Source organism: Pholis gunnellus (genome assembly GCF_910591455.1).
Source record: "Pholis gunnellus genome assembly, chromosome: 24".
NCBI classification, from domain to species: Eukaryota; Metazoa; Chordata; class Actinopteri; order Perciformes; family Pholidae; genus Pholis; species Pholis gunnellus.
The window spans coordinates 1,865,052-1,887,892 of record NC_136551.1 but is presented as its reverse complement, the minus strand read 5'-3'; the positions used below and the strand labels follow the sequence as shown (position 1 = coordinate 1,887,892).

Here is a 22,841-nt window from a genome sequence, read left to right as displayed (position 1 = left end):
CAGTCAGAAATTATAATCAGACACTTGATCCACGAACATAATCTTTGTTTAGTTTCAAGTTACCATCATGTAATCTGGAGCAACAGAAATAAAGGAAATACAATGAAAATAAAAAAGATAAAAAAAGTTTGATTTGACCATGACATTAGAGACAATATGTTGTAGCTTTCAATGCACTTTGCGTTTTCAAAATGTTTCACTGGAGTACATTCAAGAAAGAGCTGTCAGTGACAATGACCCACAAACCCCATCATGTATGTGAACAAACGGCTCCCTCTTCAGGCCAAGATGTATTCTACATCCCAATAACTTACTGAAGAAAGGGGGCAGATGCATTTGCTTCCCGATGCACATGGAACCTGGTTGATCTGGTGAGAGTTGACCGACATGACGTCTCATTCAGTAAGTATTGATTATTGCAGTTTTAGGATATACTTATCAGGCAGCAGAGTATAGGAGAGATGCTTTTTTTAGATGCTCAGACTTCTCTTTCCTCCCTTAATTTATTTATTTTATATTATATTATTTTACAACTTGGATTTTCGGGGCCTGAGATCTTGCAGCAGCATCGCTAAAGCTGAGTTAATGTTGATCATAGCAGCCTGAATTATTATAATCTGACCCTGTAGTTTAAGTCATTTACAATTCAACAATACCACCCCAAAAAAACCTATAGAGAAACAAAATATCAAGAAGCTTGATTTGCAGCTGCTGCATTTAAACTCTTACACAATGCAGGCGGGAAAGTATGCTAATAAGCTCATTATGTTTCTAAAAAACGATCAGTTTTCATTTAGACATCATAGATTGATTCAACATTTCATGACTTTAACTAAATGCTGAAATTAGGAGTTGATTTAATTGAAGAAAATTGAGTGCAACATGAATCATCCTCTACATTAAAATATTTATTTCCATCATACTTAAATTACCACTACTTTCAATTTAAACTATCTACATATAATACACTTGTTTGATGTCAGTGATGTACATTAGAAGATGAAAAACACAGATGAGATGAATTAAAATGTAGAAAAAACTAAATATTTGGAATGTAACCACACACACACACACACACTTGACACACATAGCTCTTGAATTAATTTGAGGCAGACATGCAAATATTCACAATTAGTCTTTAAAATCAGAGGGTTAATAGAAATAAAAAGGACAGGAGTTTGGCTGCAGGTCAGAAGTCCTCTCAAGCTGAACTCCTTGAAAACCTGCATGCAGTCTCTGCATGTTTTAATGCTGCCGTCTTCGGCCACTAGAGAGCAGTAGTCATCCATTTACTCCACAGTTTCATTAGCATGGAGTGCTTCTTACTTTCCCCATATTTTACAATAATTAAGACTCTCAGTCTAAGTCTATAAATTCTCCATCTGTCACGATAATCCCACTGAAGTTCCTCAGGCAAAAGTCGCACACCACTGACTCCGCCCGTCCTGCGCTGTACAGCAAGATGCTGCCGAGTCTCACAGCCAAACTCAGACTCTAATGATGCTGATGGAGGAGGAGGCTCTGTGGAGCTAAAAGAGAGAGAGAGGAGTACATGAGTCATGAACAGAGAGGGTCACATATATGAACATGACTCATAAACCTCAGGAAGGAAGTGTGTGGGCCTTATTCACATGCAGCGCCACGTGACCTCATGCACATTATATACGACGTCTGTTAAAGATTTATGAGCTAATCGATGACCTGTGCAAGCTTGACCTTTCACACCGGCTCACTTGAAGTTCTCACTTGATTGTATTCAGGTTTTGGCTGGAAAAATAAGATATAATTCTTACTTTGGGGAGGATGATGAGGCACTCCTTGTTATCAGGGCACCCAGACTTAAAATGAATCATGTTTGGCACATCTTGTTTTGTTCTTGTTCTTGTGCCAAAACAACAACTTTTTAATGGATTTTTCCTCAAAATCTGACATCGTTCTTCATTAACATGCATCCTCACCACACAGTTTAAACATTAATTGCATTTTATACCCAATTTATGTAATTAATCACTGTCCAGTTTAATCTTTAACCTTGTTACGTCATCATAAGCTTTATTCAAACTTACAGAACTTTGTTCAAAATTCAAGCACAGATGCCAAAGTTTTCAAAGATTCCAAATACATCAGGTCGAATTTGGGTGACAATGATGTACAAATATATAGAATTTATAAAGACTTATGACAGAGTGGAAAAAGATGATTTTTTCCTATCTTAGAGCTACTTAAGGGGAAAGATGAAGACATTAAACGGTTAATAATCTCTTGTCTCAAATGCAGCTCATTCCATTAGAGCTGAAGTGATTAGAGGAGTAATTTATGAGGATGAAGAGACAGTTCGTCAGCAGTAAACGATTCATCGTTTAAGTAGCTGCTTAACAAACTCTCATCAAGGTTATATTTGGTTATTAAACCACGCTTTAAGTTTTACAACATACAGTATGGGTCCATTTTCACTCTGTCACTGAAAGACCGCCACCAAAAGCAATGCAAAATTACTACATTTCTAATTTAGACATCCACAAGCGATGCATGTAGAATAAAGACCCTGTACCTTCAATGTGATTGATCAGCCCTTGTAGCAGATCTTGTATAAGTTTTATAAAATGCATTCGGATGTTCATTGCTTTTTGAAAATGACCCTTTTTCATCTCAAGAGAACTGAGTGATTGGCTCCAGCTGACTGACTGGTCTGACTCTTCTCTATTTGGAAACACATGTAGCTCATCAGACGGCTCACTTTGACCGAGCATGTCACTGATTAGATCCACAGCAACAACCCAACAAGCGCTCTCTGTTCCCTGTCTGCTGGTTTTATATTTAGCCGTGATGGCAGCAGCTCTGGTTGCTAGGAGATCTCTGATGGAACTACAAAGGCTCTTCAGAGAGGAAATACTCCTGATCGTGCATTATAGAGCGGTGCTGCAACAAAATGGAGGCGATGGAGAAGAAGGTTTGTTAATGATGTTCAGGGAGAAGAAATCAGTCACCCTGCTGCTGCGCACGGCTCCGTTGTGGCAGATGGGTGAGCTGCCGGCTGAAGTGCTGTAGTAGGGAGGAGGGGCTCGCACCAGTGGCCTCTTGGCTTTCTCTTTGCAGCTGTTGGTGTCGTTGTCTTTGATGATGTCATACTGTCGGCAGAAGAGGGCGATGACGGCTGGGGAGGAAGATGAAGAAGACGTAAAAACAACACAAAGAAATTAACAGTCAGTATACATCCTGACTGTGTCTATACACAAGCTGACATATTTATATGACTTTGTAAGCAGCATTTCAGAATATTCAGAAACCAAACAATCAATTGATTCATTTAGAAAATATTCAGCACATTGATCCATTATTAAAACAGTTAATAGTTCAAAATGAGCTGCACTTCAACCAACTACAACAATAAAATCCTGCTTTTGCACGAATGCATGAGCCATAATAATCTAATGACAGAACATATAGTAGTAGAACAGTCACAGAGGATTTTTTAAATTAATAATAATAATAACTTCCTCCACCCCTGATAAACACACACACACACACACACACACACACACACACACACACACACACACACACACACACACACATCCAGGCGGACCTGCCCACAGCAGCAGCACAGTGGTGATGATGAGCAGCTCTCCCGTCTGTAAGTGAGGAGTCATGCCCAAACCTTCCATCGCCGGCTCATCTGAGGACAAATAAAGACAACTTTATCTATTTTTCTTTGTTAATGAGCATACAAAAAAAGACACAAGTATAAAGTTACAAGTCTTTCCCATTGTTGACATGAAATATAGAACAAAACATTGTCTCTGTATAGAAAGTATTAATGCTAGTAATTGTAGTGTGCATGGATATAATTATAAAGTATGGAAACATACAAAAATTAAATAAATACGAAATACGCTTATACATACATAATTAAATTAGCTACTAAATAATAACAAAAACATACATAATACAAAATGACAGTAAATAAAAAGCCTATCATGTTGGAAGTGGTGCAAATAAAAATGCAACAAATAGAAAAATATTGCAGAAAGGCTAACCGCTTCCCCTGTTTCCTGACACCATGAGTCACGGTGTCAGGAAATCTGTTTTGAAAAAGAAACAAGTTCAAACATAAAATATATGTGTATGTATATAGATGTGTGTGTGTGTGTGTGTGTGTGTGTGTGTTTATTAACTGTGGTCCAGGACTCCGGCTGGATAATGATCACTCCTCTCCAGAGTCCTGAAGTGGACGGCACGGCTGGGCTGGCTATCATCCTGCGGCCCAACAGACTGCACCTAAACCCCCCAAAGAAAGATCCAGTTTCTTTAGGTGGAAACATGAAGCACTGCTCATATGTTTCAGGAAGCGTAGTTGGACTTCTATACAGCTGAACACTGGGTACATTCCCAGCTGACATTAGCTGAGGATTATGTAACGATGACAAGAAACTGGCTTGCGAGGGTATATTTAGCGAGCAAATGGTGCTTTGGTTTTTGGCCGGGATCATGAATGATCAGTGGAGGACGAGCAACACTGTAAATGTAGAAGCAGACTGAAAGCTTGGAAGATAAAAGAGGGAATAAAGATTTCAGCTAAATACTCATTTTGGGAACATTTTCAGCAAAGCGGGGAAAGTGATAATCCACCCAAACATGAAGCAACTCGCAAGAAATAAAGTTCGATGAGGTGTTTTTCATTCAAACGGAACATTAGGATTCTTCTAGCAGATACAGTGCAGCTTGATACAAAAGTCCCTGAATTATTATGAAAATATCCCCCAAAAAAACTTCTCCAATTGGAAGCTTGAGCTCTGCAAACCGCCCCAAAATGACCAAATCCTTCACCAAACTCCATTGAGACATTCTCTTATTCTACCGTCCTCTCATCAGTGCATTGCTCACTGACTCTTCTAAAGGACATCCGCCTGCTGGCGAGCACATTCAACTGAGTCCTCCAGCTGAAGGACAATGTGTATCTGTCTGTTAAGCTCTAATGGATTCTAAAAAGTTTAACAGAGTCATGATAATGGAGTCACTTTAGATACTCTTCCTTTAGAGGGTAGCTGTAGTTTGTGCTGGCCTTTGATTCAAGAAACCATGAGCTCTATAAAGAAAACATTCTGTTAATTAAACACACAGGGGAGTCATGAACAGAACTCAAAACTATTTATCAGCTTTTTCCAGAGCTTTTAACCGAGTCTTCCTCACAGTTTGCACAGTTTTCATGACGTTATGATGTGATTTCATCCTGATAGACTATCACTACTTTTTGACTGTTCTTTCAGTCTCAACATGAAAAATCCTATTAAAATTCTGAATGTGATTTATGACATTTATAACTGCTAATCTGAAGGCTTTATTGGTTGTTTATTGGGTATTGAGAAGCTCACGACTGTTTAATAATGTCAACTTTTATGTAGACTATGTATTATTATGTAGACATTATTAAATCAGGTATTTATCAGCTTTCTTAAGTGTATGTGTGTGTGTGTGTGTGTGTGTGTGTGTGTGCGCCTCACCTGGACGCTGTAGTGTGTGTCCTCGTCCAAATCCCAGAGCACACACCAGTGGCTGGACGTGTTCACCTCTCGGATGGAGCGCTGCATCAGGCCGTCCTGCCTCTGGAGCAGATGAAGGACATGTAATAAAAAGCCACTGCACTGCTGTGCCTAATTTAACATCATTATTTCCCCATTTCGAGGCAGACGCCATGAATGCAAATTAAATCCACCAGCTGTAACGAGTCGCGTCGCTTCACTCGTATAAATTCAGCTCAAACTGTTATTGTCCCACTGGGAGGAATTAGGTCTGCAGGCTATGTAACACCACCAATCATCATTTGGAAGAAACAGAATACATGTACAGATAGAGATACTCTGCTGGTGCAAACAAATAAGTATTTAGGACAGAATTCATGTGCAACCATCACCTTTCTCTTGTGCATGGATATACTGATTTAACCTGGGGAATTACAGCGATAAATCTCTTAAATATTCAGGATAACTTTGAATGATTTGGGCTAAAAGCTTGCAATATTACTCTGGTAAAAAAGCATTGTTCTTTTGGACACTGTGCCGTACTCTGAGACGGATTAATTAAAATCCACATATCACATTTTAAGTAGGGGAGACAAACAGTTGCTTTTTTACACATCCAGCAGTTATGGAGCAACATTATCATTCATTTAGGGAAATATCTGTCTCTCAAGCTGCTAAATGCTCCTCTGTGTTCACCAGCTGTAGTCTCTAGTTTTGCATTTGTTGCTGGGCAGGTAGCAGACAGTGGATTGTAATGAAAAACGACACTATGAGAGAGGAGAGAGGCCACCATCTATCTAACTGTTTTATTCCTCTGGATAAAAGTCTATACGATCCAGCCAGCGGTGGGTGATAAAGTCTAGTTCAGAATGAGACACAATTTAGTAAAAGCTGAGGAGGAATCAATAAATAAGACGGCTGGCAGGACGCTCGAGTCTCTCCAGACCGTCAGAGGGGTGTGTCCTGCTGCCGGGTCACAGAGGCAGCTTTAATAGTATTACAGTAGTACAGTATATCTTTATGTTGATTAATACCAGTAACTCAGCTGCAAGATTCTCTAATTTTAAAATAAAGACCACAAATCCTCCAAATTGAAATAAATGCAGCTGAAGCAGCTGGCATTAAATCTGTGTCAGAAGTGAATGCTGTACAAATGTTGTGTTATTAGTGTGCTAAATCTACCATGTTTACTTTACTTTTAGTAGACGCGATACTGGGCTTTACTGCATTATCTCTGGCTGAATTCTAATTCTAATGAGTAACAGTAGTTAAGTGTTTACATCCTACAGGTAGAGCGATGTGAGGGCAGCCTGCATATCTCCTGAGAGGAGCTTAAAAGACATCCTTCCTGCTGCTCTAAGATGTATTCCTCTAAGTGTATTTTTATTTATTAATGCACATTCTTTTGCCCTTCTGCCAACCCAACCTGCTTCTTTAACATTCCCCGGGTCATTTTTAAAAGATAGTAAAATGTGTCTTCTGTGAGCCCTGAAATGTACAGTTCAAGACAACGTTTGGTGACAAAGCTATTTTTAGGTGAAGAAAGAAGTCGGCAGCTTAATGTATGTCTGCATCAGATAAACAAACCACTTGTCTCTGTCACAGGCTGACAGTTTTGTTCTTGTAGCCGGTTTAGAAACACATCGCCTGTTGACAGCAGACATTATCTGTAGACACAGCATGGATTTGTTTAATCAACGTCCACCTACACAGTAATCATCAATTAACCTTGGGATAGTTTGGGATTTATGCTTCAGAAACAGGATTATTGTGCATCTTAAATACACTCTCTCAAATTGGATTACTTCCTCTCCGTGTGTGTGTGTGTGTGTGTGTGAGAAAGCGCTGTTGCGTAACGTGTGAATCTCAGCAGCCGGAGCTTCTGGGAGTTGGAACAACTTCAGATGAGTGAAGCAGCTCTTTGTCTGAGCGGGTTCACTCGTCCTGCTCTCCTTCACAAACAGAAGGCTCAGCTTGTTACTGAAAGAAAGTGTGTATGAAATAATCTCCTGCAGCGAGCCGGTATATGTGAGTCCAAACCAATCCTGCAGACTGACACGAGATCAGTGCTGTTTGGTTTCTACACCTTAAAAGCAGAATCCTGAAGATATGCATGATTGACAGCCGCCTTTTATATAACTGCATCTAATATTTTCAGCCCTTTAATACATCTTCACCCTCACTAAGAGCCACTTCTGATGACTAACATCCTGCATGGATACCTGCTCCATCACCTCCCCTATTCATATTTGAGTGAGGATTTTATATGAGCTTTTTGAGGTTATGGCAGGAGATGTTTTACATCCCCATCCTGGTTTCTTGCAACTGCCACGAGGTTGATGGATTCTGAGTTAGACGTGAGCCGGCTTAAAAAAGCTGTTTGGCATCGTCGCCACCGTGGATGTTCCTCCTGTGAGACGAGTCCTGGCCAAATCATTTCCACTAATGGAGACGACTCCCACTCAGAGCTGAGCTCATGTCTGACTCTCCTTCTGCCAATGTGTGGGTGGTACAAACTGATTGGAATGAACCGAGCTGAGTTAGCAGCCGGGGTGTCAGGAGCCGGACAAAATGTGGTGATGTATGAGCAGAAGGATGTGTTTCCCAACCAGATGTACTTTAACCGCAGTATAAAGAGGGTGCTGCAGCCTCTGCAGCTGCCGGGGGACTGTGTTTGTGCAACGAGTGTAAAAAATAGAAAAATGGGACCACGCCCATCTTTAAACTCAACCTTCAGTTTTGTGAACGCATCTTGCAAGGTTGCAATGCTATCACAGTGACATAAAAACAGCTGGCAAAGCACTCAGCCTCCGCCTCTGTAGTTCCCGCTACAGGAAGTGTCTCCAGGAATCTCACAGTTCAGACACAATCTAAAGCATCGATGCTACGCTCCACTTTAGACAGTTGAAATAGTCTTTCTTGCTAACTGGATAATTAGAAAGTTCCAGTTCTTCTTTTGGCTGGAAATGTTTGTAATCAGGAGATTTGTTTTTTTATCTTCACTACAAAAAGTACCGACGTCAACCTGCAGCCGGCCTCGACATTAAAAGGCTTAATGAATGTATTCCTTAGACGCTATTAAAGGAGACGGCTCAAAGGTTCTGGCTTCATCAATGACGCAGCATTTTAAAAAGCCCATTCCTCAAAACAATACATAATTCAACTTCAAGAAAGCTGTTTTCTAACCCTGAGCATGGCAGCGATCCAAGTTTTCTGGGTGTTCAATTCAGAAATTGTATCGCTTCAATCTGTTTCCCTGCAAATTTAATTGGCCGTCAACCAGAAGAGACTAGAGACAGATTAACTAAATATTTTCCAAGCTTTTTGAGGATTAAAGTAATTAAAACAAATCCAACTGTGAGCTCATTATCACAGATAGTAAATGTTCTCACACACACACACACACACACACACACACAGAGCGATGCTACAACTTCACTGTACCTGCTGTGAGATGGAGTATCCGATCACAGTGTCCCCCTGAGGGACGTTCCAGGTCACCATGGCCGAGTGTGCCCTCAGCTGAGTCACCGACACGTTCACCGGGGCTGCTGGCACCGCTGTGAACACACACACACACACAAACACAAAGATATTACTTATTAAGGACGGTCAGAAGCACCTTTAGAGTTTACACATTGAGTTTCCAGATAATTTGTGTCCTGCTGCAGCAAAGAAAACTCTACTGCAGTTCATGGAAAGACACCACATGGCCGAAAACACGTCAACATTATACCCATATGGACAAATCTGCAGCTATAACAGCCCCCTCCATTCTGGTTTCAGGCTTCAACCAGATGTTGCAACTGCAAATTAAGTTCAAATCTCCCCAAAATGTCAAACTAACAATCTACAAAAGATTTAGGCTGGTGTTTCCTGGCGAACATAGAGACGTCCCCCTGTCCTTACAGCGTCCTGCTCTCCAGCAGGACGCCCTGGACACATGAACAAACAGCCACACTGATACTCCGTCATGTTCCCATCAGCCGCCTGTCCAAGTGTCCTTGAGCGAGATGCTTGTGAGGTTGACTGTCCCATCCCCTACGTCACTGTGGATTAAAGTGTCCATTAAATGGCTGCGATGCAAATGTATGATCATGTGCAAAAGATGAGAAACACACACACACACACGCACACACACACACACACTGTACTTCCCAACCTGAAGGCTCATGTTAATGGTCCTCTGGAGGCTAGTTAGAACTGACGGGAAACCTGAAGTGTTCGTTGAGAGATTTAAATCATCAGTAAACGTTGTGACCTTCGCTGAGAGGAAGGAAGAGAGAAGGTAAATAAATATTAAACAATAATCCACTATTACTTTTATTTAGTTGTTCATGGGGAAACAGTTGGTAATTAAGAAGGAAGAACAGATGGCAAAGAAGGGGAGTCAAAAAAGAAGAATGAAAGGTTATAGATATGGATTGAAGACATAACTGTCTTCCACAAAACAGAGAAAGAAACAGTTTGAAAGATAGAAGAAGCAATAGAGGTGGACAAAAAGGGCATACAAATAAAAAGACCAAATGTGAAATAAAGACAGCAAGAAAATAATGTAACAAGATAAGAAGGAAATTGATAAAAGATATAAAAGAAAAAGAAAAAACGAGACTGGAACGAAGCAACAAAGACAAACAAATGAACCAGAAGACAGATGAGTCATAAAACCAGAGAGAAAGACAGAAATGAGGAGGAAAGTGATCAGCAGGCATCCGTCCTTATGATAAAAAATCTAATGGAATCAATAACTGGATATTTACTGCGAGTCAGAAGCTATTGATCACCTCATTTCATCTACTCCAACTTCTTCTGCTTTTAGTGCAGGACATGAAAAGCATATTCCTCATCCATTTCTCTGGCTGCAGAAAGCAATTAACATGCCACCACTGGAAGAGTGTGTGTTTGTGTGTTTGCATGTGTGTGTGTTGTAAAAACAACGCACCATCAGAAGGGAAAAGAGCCGGCACAGCAGCCAATTAGGGCATCAAGGCTAAAAAAAGGACTTTGCATTATGACGTATTACAGCCCAATGGAAATCTGAATTCTCTTCAGGTTTTGTGTTAAAATAGAAACACAAAACTACACGGCAATGAGAGCTCAAATTAAGACACATAGCTGCAAAAAAACCAAGCAAATACAGAAACACGCTCCGCATGTAAAAAGTGATGCACTCGGCTGGAACACACTTGTTGTTGCCATGGTTTCAGGCTCATGGAGTTGATGAAGTCCTGAATCCGGGCTCTGTGGAGTATGACCGTGAATGTCAAGCTCATCTCAGGCTAACAAGCTAACCAAAGCTCCTTGTGCATGCCAGCCTTCCTCTGCTCCCTGCAGGACACGCCGGCCAACAATGCTCCAGCCATCAATCAACATAGTTCCTCTGATACTGCCGTGCCAAATAATCAATACGCTGTGATAGAGAGCATCGAGTTCTTTTCATCTGTCTGTGATTTCCTACATTTCCCAGAAACCCCTTTTGACAGCACAGAGGAAGGCTTATGAACCTGTTGCACTCAGCATGTGAAGGTGGAGTGAAAGAAAGTGGGAGGCTTTTATTTTGGTGAGTTGAGAAAAAGCAACATTGTTGACTACCCAATGTGTCATGTGGCTGCAATGCATGTTGGTCTATTTCCTGAGGCTGTGAGCATAGAAATTGGCCACTGTGCTGATAAATTCCTCTCTGTATAATCACTGAATGTCTGCTGCAGAAAGAGGCTCCTTGATTCCGTGGAACTGCCCTGAAACCTGACGCTCGGAGCTCAATTTCTCCATTTCTGAATTCTTTTCTGAAATTTAACGCTGCCCTATTTGGCCAAAAGTATGTGAACAACACCCAAATATTCAATGTTCATATCAATGTTTTTGCTTTGCATCAACGATATTGGATCATTAGATCTATTCAGAGTTGTAAAATCCTTGCACATCATTTAAAAATGCTGTGCACTGTTTGGACATGACTGATTCTCGGGTCTGTCACTCAAACTGGATTTACTGGATTTAATTTCAGGTCAATTATATTACAAATCACAAATTTGCCTCAAGAGGCTTTAAAACAAACACCCTCTGTCCTAAGACCCTCGATTCAGGTGAGGAAACCCCCTTTAATGAGTGAAAAATGGTCTCACCCTCTAATGTAATGCAGCCTACATTCTGTCCGGATTCAACCTACGTCTGGCTCACAGTCGGTGTTCCAGTCCATCCCGAAGGTGTGTGACGGAGAGGTTCTTTTTAGGAGGATTGTTCCTTTACGGAGAGAATAGAGGACATGTTGACATAAAAAACAAGTGTATATAGAATAAATAATCCCATCCTCCACCTACACACACATTCAAAACCATGTTCCCTTGTCTCTGCCTATGACAGCTAAGATCCCCCTCCTACTCCCATCACGTTACGGCTGCTAAATCCCAAACGCTTTCATCTGCCAGGGCTGCACACAGTCAATAGACTTCTGCAATTACACTATACACACCAGGAGAGGAGATGAGAGGGGAGGCTTAGGTGGAGTCAGGAAGACAGAGGGAAAGAGATGGAGATGAGAGAGGAAGAGGAGGATGAAAGATAACAGGAATATGACTGAGTCAAAGAGGGGAAAAAAAGGGATGAAGAGGGAGCAATTATCTTGGGCAGATACCAAGAGATGGCGGGTGAATTTTCAATCTTTTGGTTTTTGAGAGAAAAGACAGACGAAGGGCAAAGTGAAATGGATGGACGGAGAGGGAGGATAAAAGATCAATGATGGAGGGAGTGGTAAGAGATGGAGAGAGGGTGGACGGAAACAGGGAGGAGGAGAATATGGATATTGATTAAATGGTGAAATACAGCGGTTCAGATGGATGTAAGAGCACACACACGAACACACACACACACACACACACACACACACACTCACACACACACACACACACACACACACACATTCCTCTCTTGTCCTTGTTTGTCCTTCATGTTTTCAGCTGGTTTGTTCAAATTATTTTTTCATGCCCATTCATTCATTTTTAAACATTTCAGGACGCATTTAGCCACGTTTCCAGTCTATGATTGTTCTATCTTTAGCCAACATTTGTGATTCTCCTCTCAAATTTAATTATACAATATGCTGTATAATATCATCATAAACCAAATCCACAAATTAAACCAATAGAGATATTTACTCCTATATAACTCATTAAAATAACCCATACAAGCATGAGGATTTATTTTATCAAATCATTTTAGTATGAATGAATAAACGATTTTGTCAATATTTCCATTAAAAGTCCATTTTGGTTTTATTCCACCAAACAACAGTTTTTGCATCATCTGTAGTCTACACAGGGGTTTTACTAATAAATTGGAGCTGAAGTTTAACCGAGAACTCCATATTTCCTAAAAAAATGTGGCTTATCTTTTTTTCAAACACATGCACACCTACACACATTCTGTTTGATCTTTCCACACAATGCTCTATTCAATAATTCTACGATGAGACCGACAAAAGCTTCCACCAAACATACATTTTCTTGTCAAATCCAACTCTGTTTCCCTGCAGCTCCTAGCAACACAACAATGACAGCGTCTCCACCAGCGACAAAAACAACAACAAGCCTGGAGACAGCGTTGTTTACATCGTGTGTCCTGGAGGAGAGCCTCTGACGTAGGACTCAGACCGTAAATCACAGCCAAGTAACAGTTTGCGGAGGAACTCAGACAGTCCAATATGGCTAATGGCTTCCTACCTTCTCTGGGATGGGTGGATGCTATAGATACAGTAACAACATGTACATGCTGATTAAGATACAGTATGAACATGGGCCCCTAACCTTGAGACAATGGGTGCCTGGGCTAACATGTTAAACGATCCCTCCTATAAAGACCCGGAGACACAGAGAAAGTTTTTTTTTGTGGTCTTTTTGTCTCTCATTTCATTGACTCACTAAGAAGAAATGTATAGAGTCCTTTTAAACTGAGGTTCTGGCTCTTTGGCCCACTCAGTAATCCTTCCATGACTGTGATACTGGTATATACATTTTTAATTCTTGTTTCATTTTCCGCAAGTCAAGTGAAAGTTAATGACCACATTATGCAAACACATTTTGGACTTGGACCCAGATGTCAGCAATTGAGAATTTAACTTTTCTCTCTGCCGGTTAAGTTTAGTCACGTCCTGCAAGAACTCATCAAAGCGATGCTGCAACTCAGGAAGAAACCCCCTAAAAGGAGACACAGGGATCATTGCAATCGTCAGGTTTGCAGGGACGATCAGAGTCAACAGACAATAAGAATAAGGACAATCAACAATGAGAGCAGTGATGTGAAGCAGAGCGGAGCAGAAAGGCAGCCCTCCATACGTGAATAAAGAAGCTCTTTGCCCTGCTTCTTTTCAATAAAGACCTCCTGTGCTCCCCGACGTGCCACGAATGTTCAGCTACCGTCTTTCAGCTTCTTTTCCAAAAAACATTGGAGAACTTTTGTTCTGAAAACTTACAGCTCTTGTCTCAGTTTTCATCTCGGAGCAGTGAGACGTAACAGAGAAAAGTCATGAAACTATTCTGAGAGTATCACAGAATTGTAATTGTGTCAGTATTTCTCATCCATGTTGGCCTAAAAGTTTAAACTAAAAGTTTTTTGAGTTTTTACATCTAAACTCCAATGACAACTCAACCGAATGGCCCTCAATGTCAACTACTGTTTTCAGAGTGAACAATGATTCAGGACTCTCAGATGAACATCCACATGTTCAAGTGCAACTCAAAAGTACAACTTCCCAAATCCTTCACACTGTCAAAATGTAGTTTGCAATACCAGCACAGCAAACATCATATCATAGACACTAATGCTACTCATTCATTATAGTTTCCAACATGCAGTAAATACCATTATTATTAAGAATTAAGAAAAGTTGAGTTTCAGTGTTGTCCTGCAGTGAGAGGCAAACAGATCTGCTTGCTGAGGCTGAATATGACCGCAAGTTATTGTTGAAAAAACAATGTTTCCGAGCCAATAAAGAGCTTTTAAAATCAGAAATGATGGCAGGTAGAAATACCGTGCTCATAAATCTGTTCGTCCTGCCTTTCATAAGATTTTCTACTGATTTATGTACCAAACAAGACAAAGCTTTTCCACTCCAGTTGTTTTTCATGAATGAAAATCCCCATTAAAGCTGAGGCAGAGAGCAGCAGGATGCCGAGTTAACATGAGATATTTATGCCATGTGGGGAAATATAAAGGCCCACTTCATTGGCTGAATCAATACAGAGCCTCGTCAAAGCAAATTAGCCACCTCTTGGTGATCAGCCAAACAGAAGCTGGTTGATTTGGTTTCGTTTGCCAAAGGCTGCTTATCATAAAACCTTGTATCACAGGAGTGATGATTTAAGTGCATTCCTCCTAATTAAAACAGGCCAGGGAGCCAATCTCCTGCTACACATTTAATTAAGGTTTTTGACAGTTTTACAACAGCTGTCCTTGTTGAAATATACGGCATGAAAACAGTACACCCCCCCCCCCCCCCCCCCCACCCCCCACAACACAATGTAAAGCTGTGCATCAAGTTTGTCACTTTTGTACCCGAGTAAAATGTATTTGCATGGCTGTATTATTTATGATTTTATGAAAATGTCTTCATCTTGAAAACAGCATCCATAAGCAGGAGGAAAACCACGAAAACAAAATGTCTAAACATTGAGATGATTCATATTAGTTTAACGTCCATTTTATTGTTACATTGCATTGTTAAAGCATAGTTATGGTTTTTGAAAATGATATTTCTGTCAATATTTCAGGGAAATGATCATTTCACTTTCTCACGAATATTTGTTCTTTTATGAGAGATGGTTGGAGAGACAAACAAAAACAAATCTATGATGCATTTCAGCAAATATGTTAGTAGACAATTGTCTGGTTTGCTAGATTGATGAGGTAAATGTATTTTTCTAATGTATTTTTGCACATTTGAAACACGTGTCTGATCCTGATACAAAATCCCCTCAGTATCTCAGTTCAGACAGATGATTGCACCTGGACACGTTGTGTCTGGACTTCACTTTAAAGCCACACTGACACTGAAGATGAGAAGTTGAAAATGTAAAAGAGTGAACAGAGACTCACTGGCTCCGACCAGCCCTGGTGTTTGCCAGCAGGTCAGCAGCAGCAGCTGCAGCAGCAGCCCGAGGTCCAGGTGAAGTGACGCGGTCATAACCTTCTCTGTCCTCGCGCACACACACGCGCGCACCTCTGGCTCTTCTGCACGCCTTCTCCTCTTCCCTTATCCTCTTCCCTTCTCCTCCTTTAACTCTCCTGCGTCTTACTGGAAGTTTCCCCACAGGGTCACCACTGTTCCCACACCATCTTCATCCCCAGCGCCCGCACTGCTTCCTCTCTTCTGCGTCGGTTTTATTCACAACTTGCACAAAGTAGGTCAGTGGTATGCAGCTGCGAAGTCAAATATGATGAATGGAAACGCGACGCCGCCGCTCAGTCCCCCTCGCGCAGCACAGGCAGCATAATCCCGCAGCCCGGAGAAGCTAACAGGTAGTTCGAGCCTTTCTCTGCATGCATATAGCGGGCTCGGTTTTGCGTCAAATCCGCTTTTCTCCGCGGCAGGTGGAAAGTCGCGGGTGTTTTAGCACCGCGGACAGCGCTCCGGCAGATCGGCTGTCATTGTAAGCGAAGCCAGAAGAAATCTTCGTTTGAGGATTTAAATAAATAAATATAGGGTGATATTTATAGGCGGGAGACGCAGGAGCGCCACGGTGGTCCGTCTCATCCAGCTCCGGTTCAATCTGACAGATTATGTGAAGCCTGGAGGATCAGACAATGTCTGTCCGCAGGAGCTTCGGTGGCAACTCCTTCAGTCAACACACACACACATCCTCAAACACTTAAACACAGCAGGCACGCACGAGACTGACGTTACAAATCCTGTCACTACACTGAGGAGGGAGGAAGAGGAAGAGGAGGAGGGAGGATGGTGGTGCGGATTTCATCTGTTGATTATGTAATCAAATTACATTTGACATGCCGTATTAATCCATCAGTGTTACATTAACTCAAATAGGCTACTGAGAATTAAAATACTCAAGATGGAAATATTTTTCATTATCTGATGGATTATCTCCTCTTCTCCTTTTACATCGTCAAAGAGACAAAGACTCCTTCCTCATGCAGACAAAGTACCTTTACCATGCTGGTGCGTGGTAAGCATAAAGAATATTGTGTGTTGAAAAGTCCCAAAAAGGAACTTTAATCATCTCACGACCCCTCAGATTTATCTTGTGAGCCTTTAAAAGGAGCTTGACCCCTATATTTAGAACCACTGTGCTATACATAGCACTTTTTATATACAAAGAACGCTTAAAATGTACATAAACGATAAACATATCTTGTCAAGACAAAACAATGAAAATAAGTATTAGTTGCAGCTCTAATATTATAATCATGCATTTCATTTGCTGACGACCTTTTTGTTAACTGGGTTACAGTGCAGCTCCATGCGGTGGACGGCCCCATCACCTGTATACTCAGGAACACCAAGGGCCACTTATGGTGAAACGGCAACAGAGAAATGTATGTTTTTGCAAATATTTCATTGTTTTCCTCCAAAACACATACTGACTAGCATGCACATTATTATAATTACTTAGAAAGTGGCTTCAGGAAATGGACAGGCATATGGGGACATCTACCTAATCTATTTTCATATATATATATATATATATATATATATATAACATTTATCTCAATCATTGGGCAGTCCAGTAACTGATTAAGTACCTTCTATGAATGAGGTGTGGACCTGGAAACACTCATGCATGTGATTCTGACAGAAATTGGACCGTACACAACCACATCCATGAGTATCACTATCAAAATGAATGGTGAGGGACATGTTAATAGATCTTAGATGATCGGACAATAATGTTTCAATGAATGACTCCCCAGGACCCCCAGGACCTGGAAACACTCATGCATGTGATTCTGACAGAAATTGGACCGTACACAACCACATCCATGAGTATCACTATCAAAATGAATGGTGAGGGACATGTTTATAGATCTTAGATGATCGGACAATAATGTTTCAATGAATGACTCCCCAGGACCCCCGTCCTGTGCTGGTTCTCGCCGAGGCTCGACTTCGCTCAGGTTGACGAACTGACCAGTAGACGAATCCAAGATGGCTGACAACGACCCGACGGGTTACTTCTCGCTTAATTGTGATTCACAAAGACAAATGGAGGACCGGAGGAAAAGGGAGACTCGTGCGAACGTTACTTGTGAGTTACGATGTCAATCAGGGGCTGAACGGCCACAACAACAACAACAACACAAACAAATACGAACACATGTCGCTGCATCCATTGCTAAGTTAGCTAGCATTAGCTTAATGTATGCTAACGTAAACACAAGCTCTGAATAACATCAGGAGGAAAGAAAAAAGACAGAGGCGGACTGTGTTGCTGCCTGATAATCTACTGTATGGTGTTAAGGAAAATATAACAGATTGGTGAATAAATACATCTTTATTGTGTACTTCTTTACAGGCTTATGTGTGAAGTACAACTGCATATTTGGCTAACACTTGTAGCATGCTAGCTAGCTGTTTAAAGTACCGTAATGTATATAAAAGAAGTCATAGTATGCTATAAAGACATTAAAATACGTATATTATGCCTGAAATCAAAATTTAGTGTCATAAAAATGCCATAGTATAGTACGGCTTAAAGAAATAAAATAAAATAAAATCTTTATAGAATATACCATAAAAATGTAACAACAATACTATGATAGGCCTACAAAATTCCATTAAAATCTCATAATATAGTATATCATAAAAGAAATTCAAAATAAAGTCATAACAAATGTCATTAAACATGTTGCATGCCATAAAAACTTTCATTAATAATTCATGTCATACAAAGACACATTGAATGTCATGAAGAAGACATAATATAGTATATTATATAAACTCTTAAAAACATCATAGTATGTCATAAAAAAGTAAGTTTAGTCATTAAAGCACATGACGTCATAGTATAGTGTCATATTGTTCATAAAAACATCATAGCATAGGATGTCATCAAACTTTAATTAAACAAATCAAAGATGTCAGTATGTCATGAAATATGTCATAAAGAGTATATTTAAGAATGTTGAGTCAGAGTCTGCCGTTGGAGCAGAAGAGACTTCATATGTTTTGTAAACGTGTTCAATTCCCTGTTTTCTGTCCAGAAGGCTGAATGACCAAGAAGAGCCTGCAGGAGACCACAACTGGTGGAAGAAACATTTGGTAATTATCAAATCAACTAGTAGTAGTACTTGTTGTATTTCTTGTTGTTATAGTATGTTGTAGTATACCTTAAATACATTTATAATACAGTGTAATAAAAAAAGTCATGGAAAAATGTTCCAGTATATAATATGCTATAAAGATATAAAAAAAGACACAATATCGTATCACAAAAAAGTAATACTATCATCAAGTCATAACAAATGTCACATTATAGTATGCCATAAAAAGTAATAAAACATAGTATTATATGCTATAAATATATTCATAAAGATATGATACTAAAGTATGCCATTAGAAATCTTAATTTCGTGTTGTAAATTAAGTACAGCTGCATATTTGGCTAACACTTGTAGCATACTAGCTAGCTGTGTAACATACCGTAATGTATATAAAAGAAGTCATATTATAGTATGCTATAAAGACATTAAAATACGTATATTATGCCATAGAAAACTTCATATCATAGTGTCATAAAATGAATTGTCATAGTTTAATGTACCATGAAAAATCTTGAAAAAGTCACATCATAAAGATAATATTACCTAAAGAATGAATAACATATCATAAAATACGATGAATATTTCAAAATATAGAATACCAAAAAATGTCAAAAAGACATCATAGTATAGTTGGCCATAAAAAATCCTTGATTTAGTTTCATAAAAAATCCTTATGAATAGTATAAATAACATACAATGCTGGGTGAGAAGCTGTAATTGGATCTCTGAGGTATTACACTGTTTGTTTACATAGTTTCATGTGTTTGTGTTCATGGTGGAAGTTGCATCACATTAAACAGTAATTAGGTATGTTTGTAATGTTCGGTAAGCACACCTCTAACTGCTTTACATCATAACCTATATTATTATATCTAATGTATTATTTACTTTACTCTACTTTTCTTTTACACAATTAAACGTTTTCATTTGAAGCCCGATTCTTCCTGTTAAATCTTCCAAAACAGCTCGTTAGCGCAAGTGTTGCATGACAATGTTAGTTTTAGAGTTTTAGAGATCGTTAGTAAACTGTCGTTATAGTATGTTGTAGTATGCCTTTAATATATTCATAATACAGTGTCATAAAGAAAGTCATGGGAAAATGTGACAGTATGTATAATATGCTATAAAGATATAAAAAAGATGCACTATAGTGTCACAAAAACATGATAGTATCATCAAGTTATGATACTGTCACAGTATAGTCTTCCATAAAAAAAGATATATAGTACGTCATGAAAATATGATACAAATATTAATAACATGGTATGCCATAAAAGATATATTATAAAGTGTCATCATAAGATATGTAGTATAGCCTACCATAGAGGAGTCAAAGAATGTCATGAAACCGTTGTATTTATTGTTGCAGTAGTAATAATATAATACATGTATGTGATGCATTTTCTAATGTTGTCTTCTTTTCTTTTCTCCTCAGATGAGTGCAGACTTTCCAGACCAGACCTGAGGACGACGGGGTTTCTTCTCTTCATCCATGTTGTCTTCTTCTGCTGCTGTGCGGTTACTCTGAGATCTAAAATGAGAGATTTGGGGGTGGTTCAGAAGTTGAAAATTTGCTATGCAGCTGACTTTTTAATAAACAAAACTTCCATAACCCTCTCCGTTCATTTCTCTGAAAACACTTAAAAGATTAAATAACAGACCTACAGAGAGAGGAAGGAAGGGGGGAATAAAAGCTTCTGGAAATAAAAGCAAAATGAGAGTTCCTTGTTGTAACTTTTAAGTACCACCAGCTTTTCATTGGATTTAAATACCCCTGCCCCGATCTTTGCCTCTGATCCCTTCACCGTCGTCTAAGGTGTGGCCCATCACAGTGAAGCCCATCGGTCTGGGCTGTTCCAAGTCCCTGGCTGGGGAGAGCCGTCTCTGCCTCACAGCTACGTCTCTCATCTTGGTCCGAGTGACTGCGGGCGGTACTTTGCCGTCGGTTACAATACCTTTACTGACGGAATGGCAGCACAGGTGGGATACAGGAGTCACAGGAAGGCATCTTTATGCTATTCAGAAGGAAGTTGGCAAAGGGAGGACATCCAGAGGAAGCACTAGAGAAGAAAATATATTAACCAGACTTGAGGATTGGACACACAAGGCTGAACAAAACAATGCAACTAATAAATAAACACCCAACTGGACTATGTGAGCACTGCAATAGAGCAGAAACAGTAGAGCATGTAATTTGGCATTGCCAGAAATTCAGAGTGGAGAGAGACAGGTTGAAGAGGAGCCTGGCAGTGGAGGAGATACAATTAAAGGATGCATTAACCTTGGGGGCAGGAAAGGTACTACAGTATCTAAAAGAAACTGGATTGAGTGGAAGGATCTAGGGCACCGATAGTGACATAGCTCCTTTTTTATTTTATTTTTTTATTTATTTCTTTATTTTTGTTCTATTTATTTCTTTATGTTTGTTTGGAGAAATGGATAGATATTTCTGGTTTACACTCCAATGCAGTAGATGGCGGTAATGCAACTTTTTTGGATGCCATCCGCCTAAAAACAACAAGAAGAAGAAGAGGAACGTTACACAGACCAACTGAATGACGCGCTCTTCCTGTGAGGTCATCACTATTTAGCTCAGGTGGACGAACTCACCTGATGACGCATCCAAGATGGCTGACAACAACCTGAGCGGTCACTGCTCGCGTGTCGACAGTTTGTGAATGGAGGACCAGAGGAAACGGGAGACCTGCAGCTAACGTTACCTGTGAGTTACGATGACATTCAGGGGCTTTTGGTTATAGTCGTTCTGCTGTTGTTGTCAGAGGTGATGCTAACCTTAATCAAGGCACCTGTGGATTGTGTGTGGACTATCTTGCTGTGTGATAATGTACGGTATATTTGCATGTTGTGCTAATTTCGTCTTGATTATTGGATACAGTTATATTTTTCCGTTTGTTTGCAAGTGAAAAGTTGGACGGTTTAATATTTGTTTTCTTATTTCGGAGTTGGCTTTCTAACCATCCACAGAGATGCACTTCCTTGCGTTGAACACTAGAGGGCGTACTTCATAAATGATATGGAATAATAGTGTTGCAGCAATGACGCGTATTTGTAGGCCAGCTAAGGGGAGTTAAGAGGGGATGTCAATCTATCATGGGGGTTCAACACATGCACAGTAGAATCTGGTCTCTCTAGCTGGCTGCGATCACAAGACATGATATTGATCGATCGCTCGTCTACCGTGACAGCCTCCCTGTGGACTGAGGCGGACTTCAGAATACCTCAAGCTGACATTAGAGCCCATTTTATTTGTCTTCTTCTGTTGGTTCTCAGAGAGAAGACTCAAGGTGTGGGGCGAGGAGCAGCAGACTGGATGGAGACGAGGACATCAAGGTGAGGAGAGATGGACCTGAGAAACAAACCACCATCTGTACACGGCTGTAAACCGCAACAGTCGAAACACATGCTGCTTATATATGAACGGTTGTGTGTCTGTGATGTGTTGTTTGTGTCTCCATCCTCCAGAAAGTGCTGGAGTAGCAGCTGGAGAAGCTGCTCAGCCGCCTCCGAGACGAAGTCCAAGACAATCAGAGGATGCTGGACCAACCTGCAGAGTAAGGAAACACCAGTAAAGCAAAATCTTCTCTTCATCTTGATCTTTTAAATGTTTTAATTGCATTTTTGCCTTTTTTAATAATAGTTTGTGTAGAATGAAACCAGGGGAATTACATAGAATGTTATGAAATATTTCTTTCAAAAATGTCTTTCATAAAAAGTCATGAAATACAATGTCAAGAGATTTGATCGTATGTCACAAAAATGTCAAAGTCACAAAAAAGTAATGGTAAAGTATATAGCATTTAAAATCACAAAAAGGCAAAGTATAGTATGTCATAAAGATTTTCATAAAAAGTAAGAGTATAGTATATCATAAATAAATGGCAATGTATTGTATGTTGTAAAGATTTTGGTATAATATCTCATTAAAAATAAAAAATAAAATATCAAATCCATAGTGTGTCATAAAACAATCCCAAAAAGATGATGGTATAGTATGTCATAAAAAAGTTAAAATAATATAGTATAGTATGC

At 39.8% G+C, this 22,841-nt stretch overlaps 1 protein-coding gene and 2 long non-coding RNA genes across 3 annotated transcripts; 2 read left to right on the top strand and 1 right to left on the bottom strand.

Annotated features, from left to right (window-relative positions):
* Positions 1 to 1,487: 1,487 nt before the first annotated feature.
* On the bottom strand, positions 1,488 to 15,696 carry LOC306715630 (fibronectin type III domain-containing protein 4-like; the record flags this gene model as incomplete). Its single annotated transcript, XM_079186060.1, has 7 exons — positions 1,488 to 1,529; positions 2,988 to 3,154; positions 3,587 to 3,676; positions 4,176 to 4,278; positions 5,502 to 5,603; positions 8,964 to 9,079; positions 15,609 to 15,696. The coding sequence occupies 7 exons, from the start codon at positions 15,694 to 15,696 to the stop codon at positions 1,488 to 1,490; spliced, it is 708 nt and encodes a 235-aa protein (XP_079042186.1).
* Positions 15,697 to 17,695: 1,999 nt separating this feature from the next.
* On the top strand, positions 17,696 to 20,259 carry LOC306715379. The gene is made up of 3 exons (XR_013767674.1): positions 17,696 to 17,776; positions 18,732 to 18,789; positions 20,227 to 20,259. It is a non-coding gene; the product is annotated as an uncharacterized lncRNA (long non-coding RNA).
* A 1,149-nt stretch (positions 20,260 to 21,408) lies between these two features.
* Positions 21,409 to 22,368, top strand: LOC306715521. The gene is made up of 3 exons (XR_013767684.1): positions 21,409 to 21,513; positions 22,083 to 22,142; positions 22,275 to 22,368. It is a non-coding gene; the product is annotated as an uncharacterized lncRNA (long non-coding RNA).
* Positions 22,369 to 22,841: the final 473 nt, after the last annotated feature.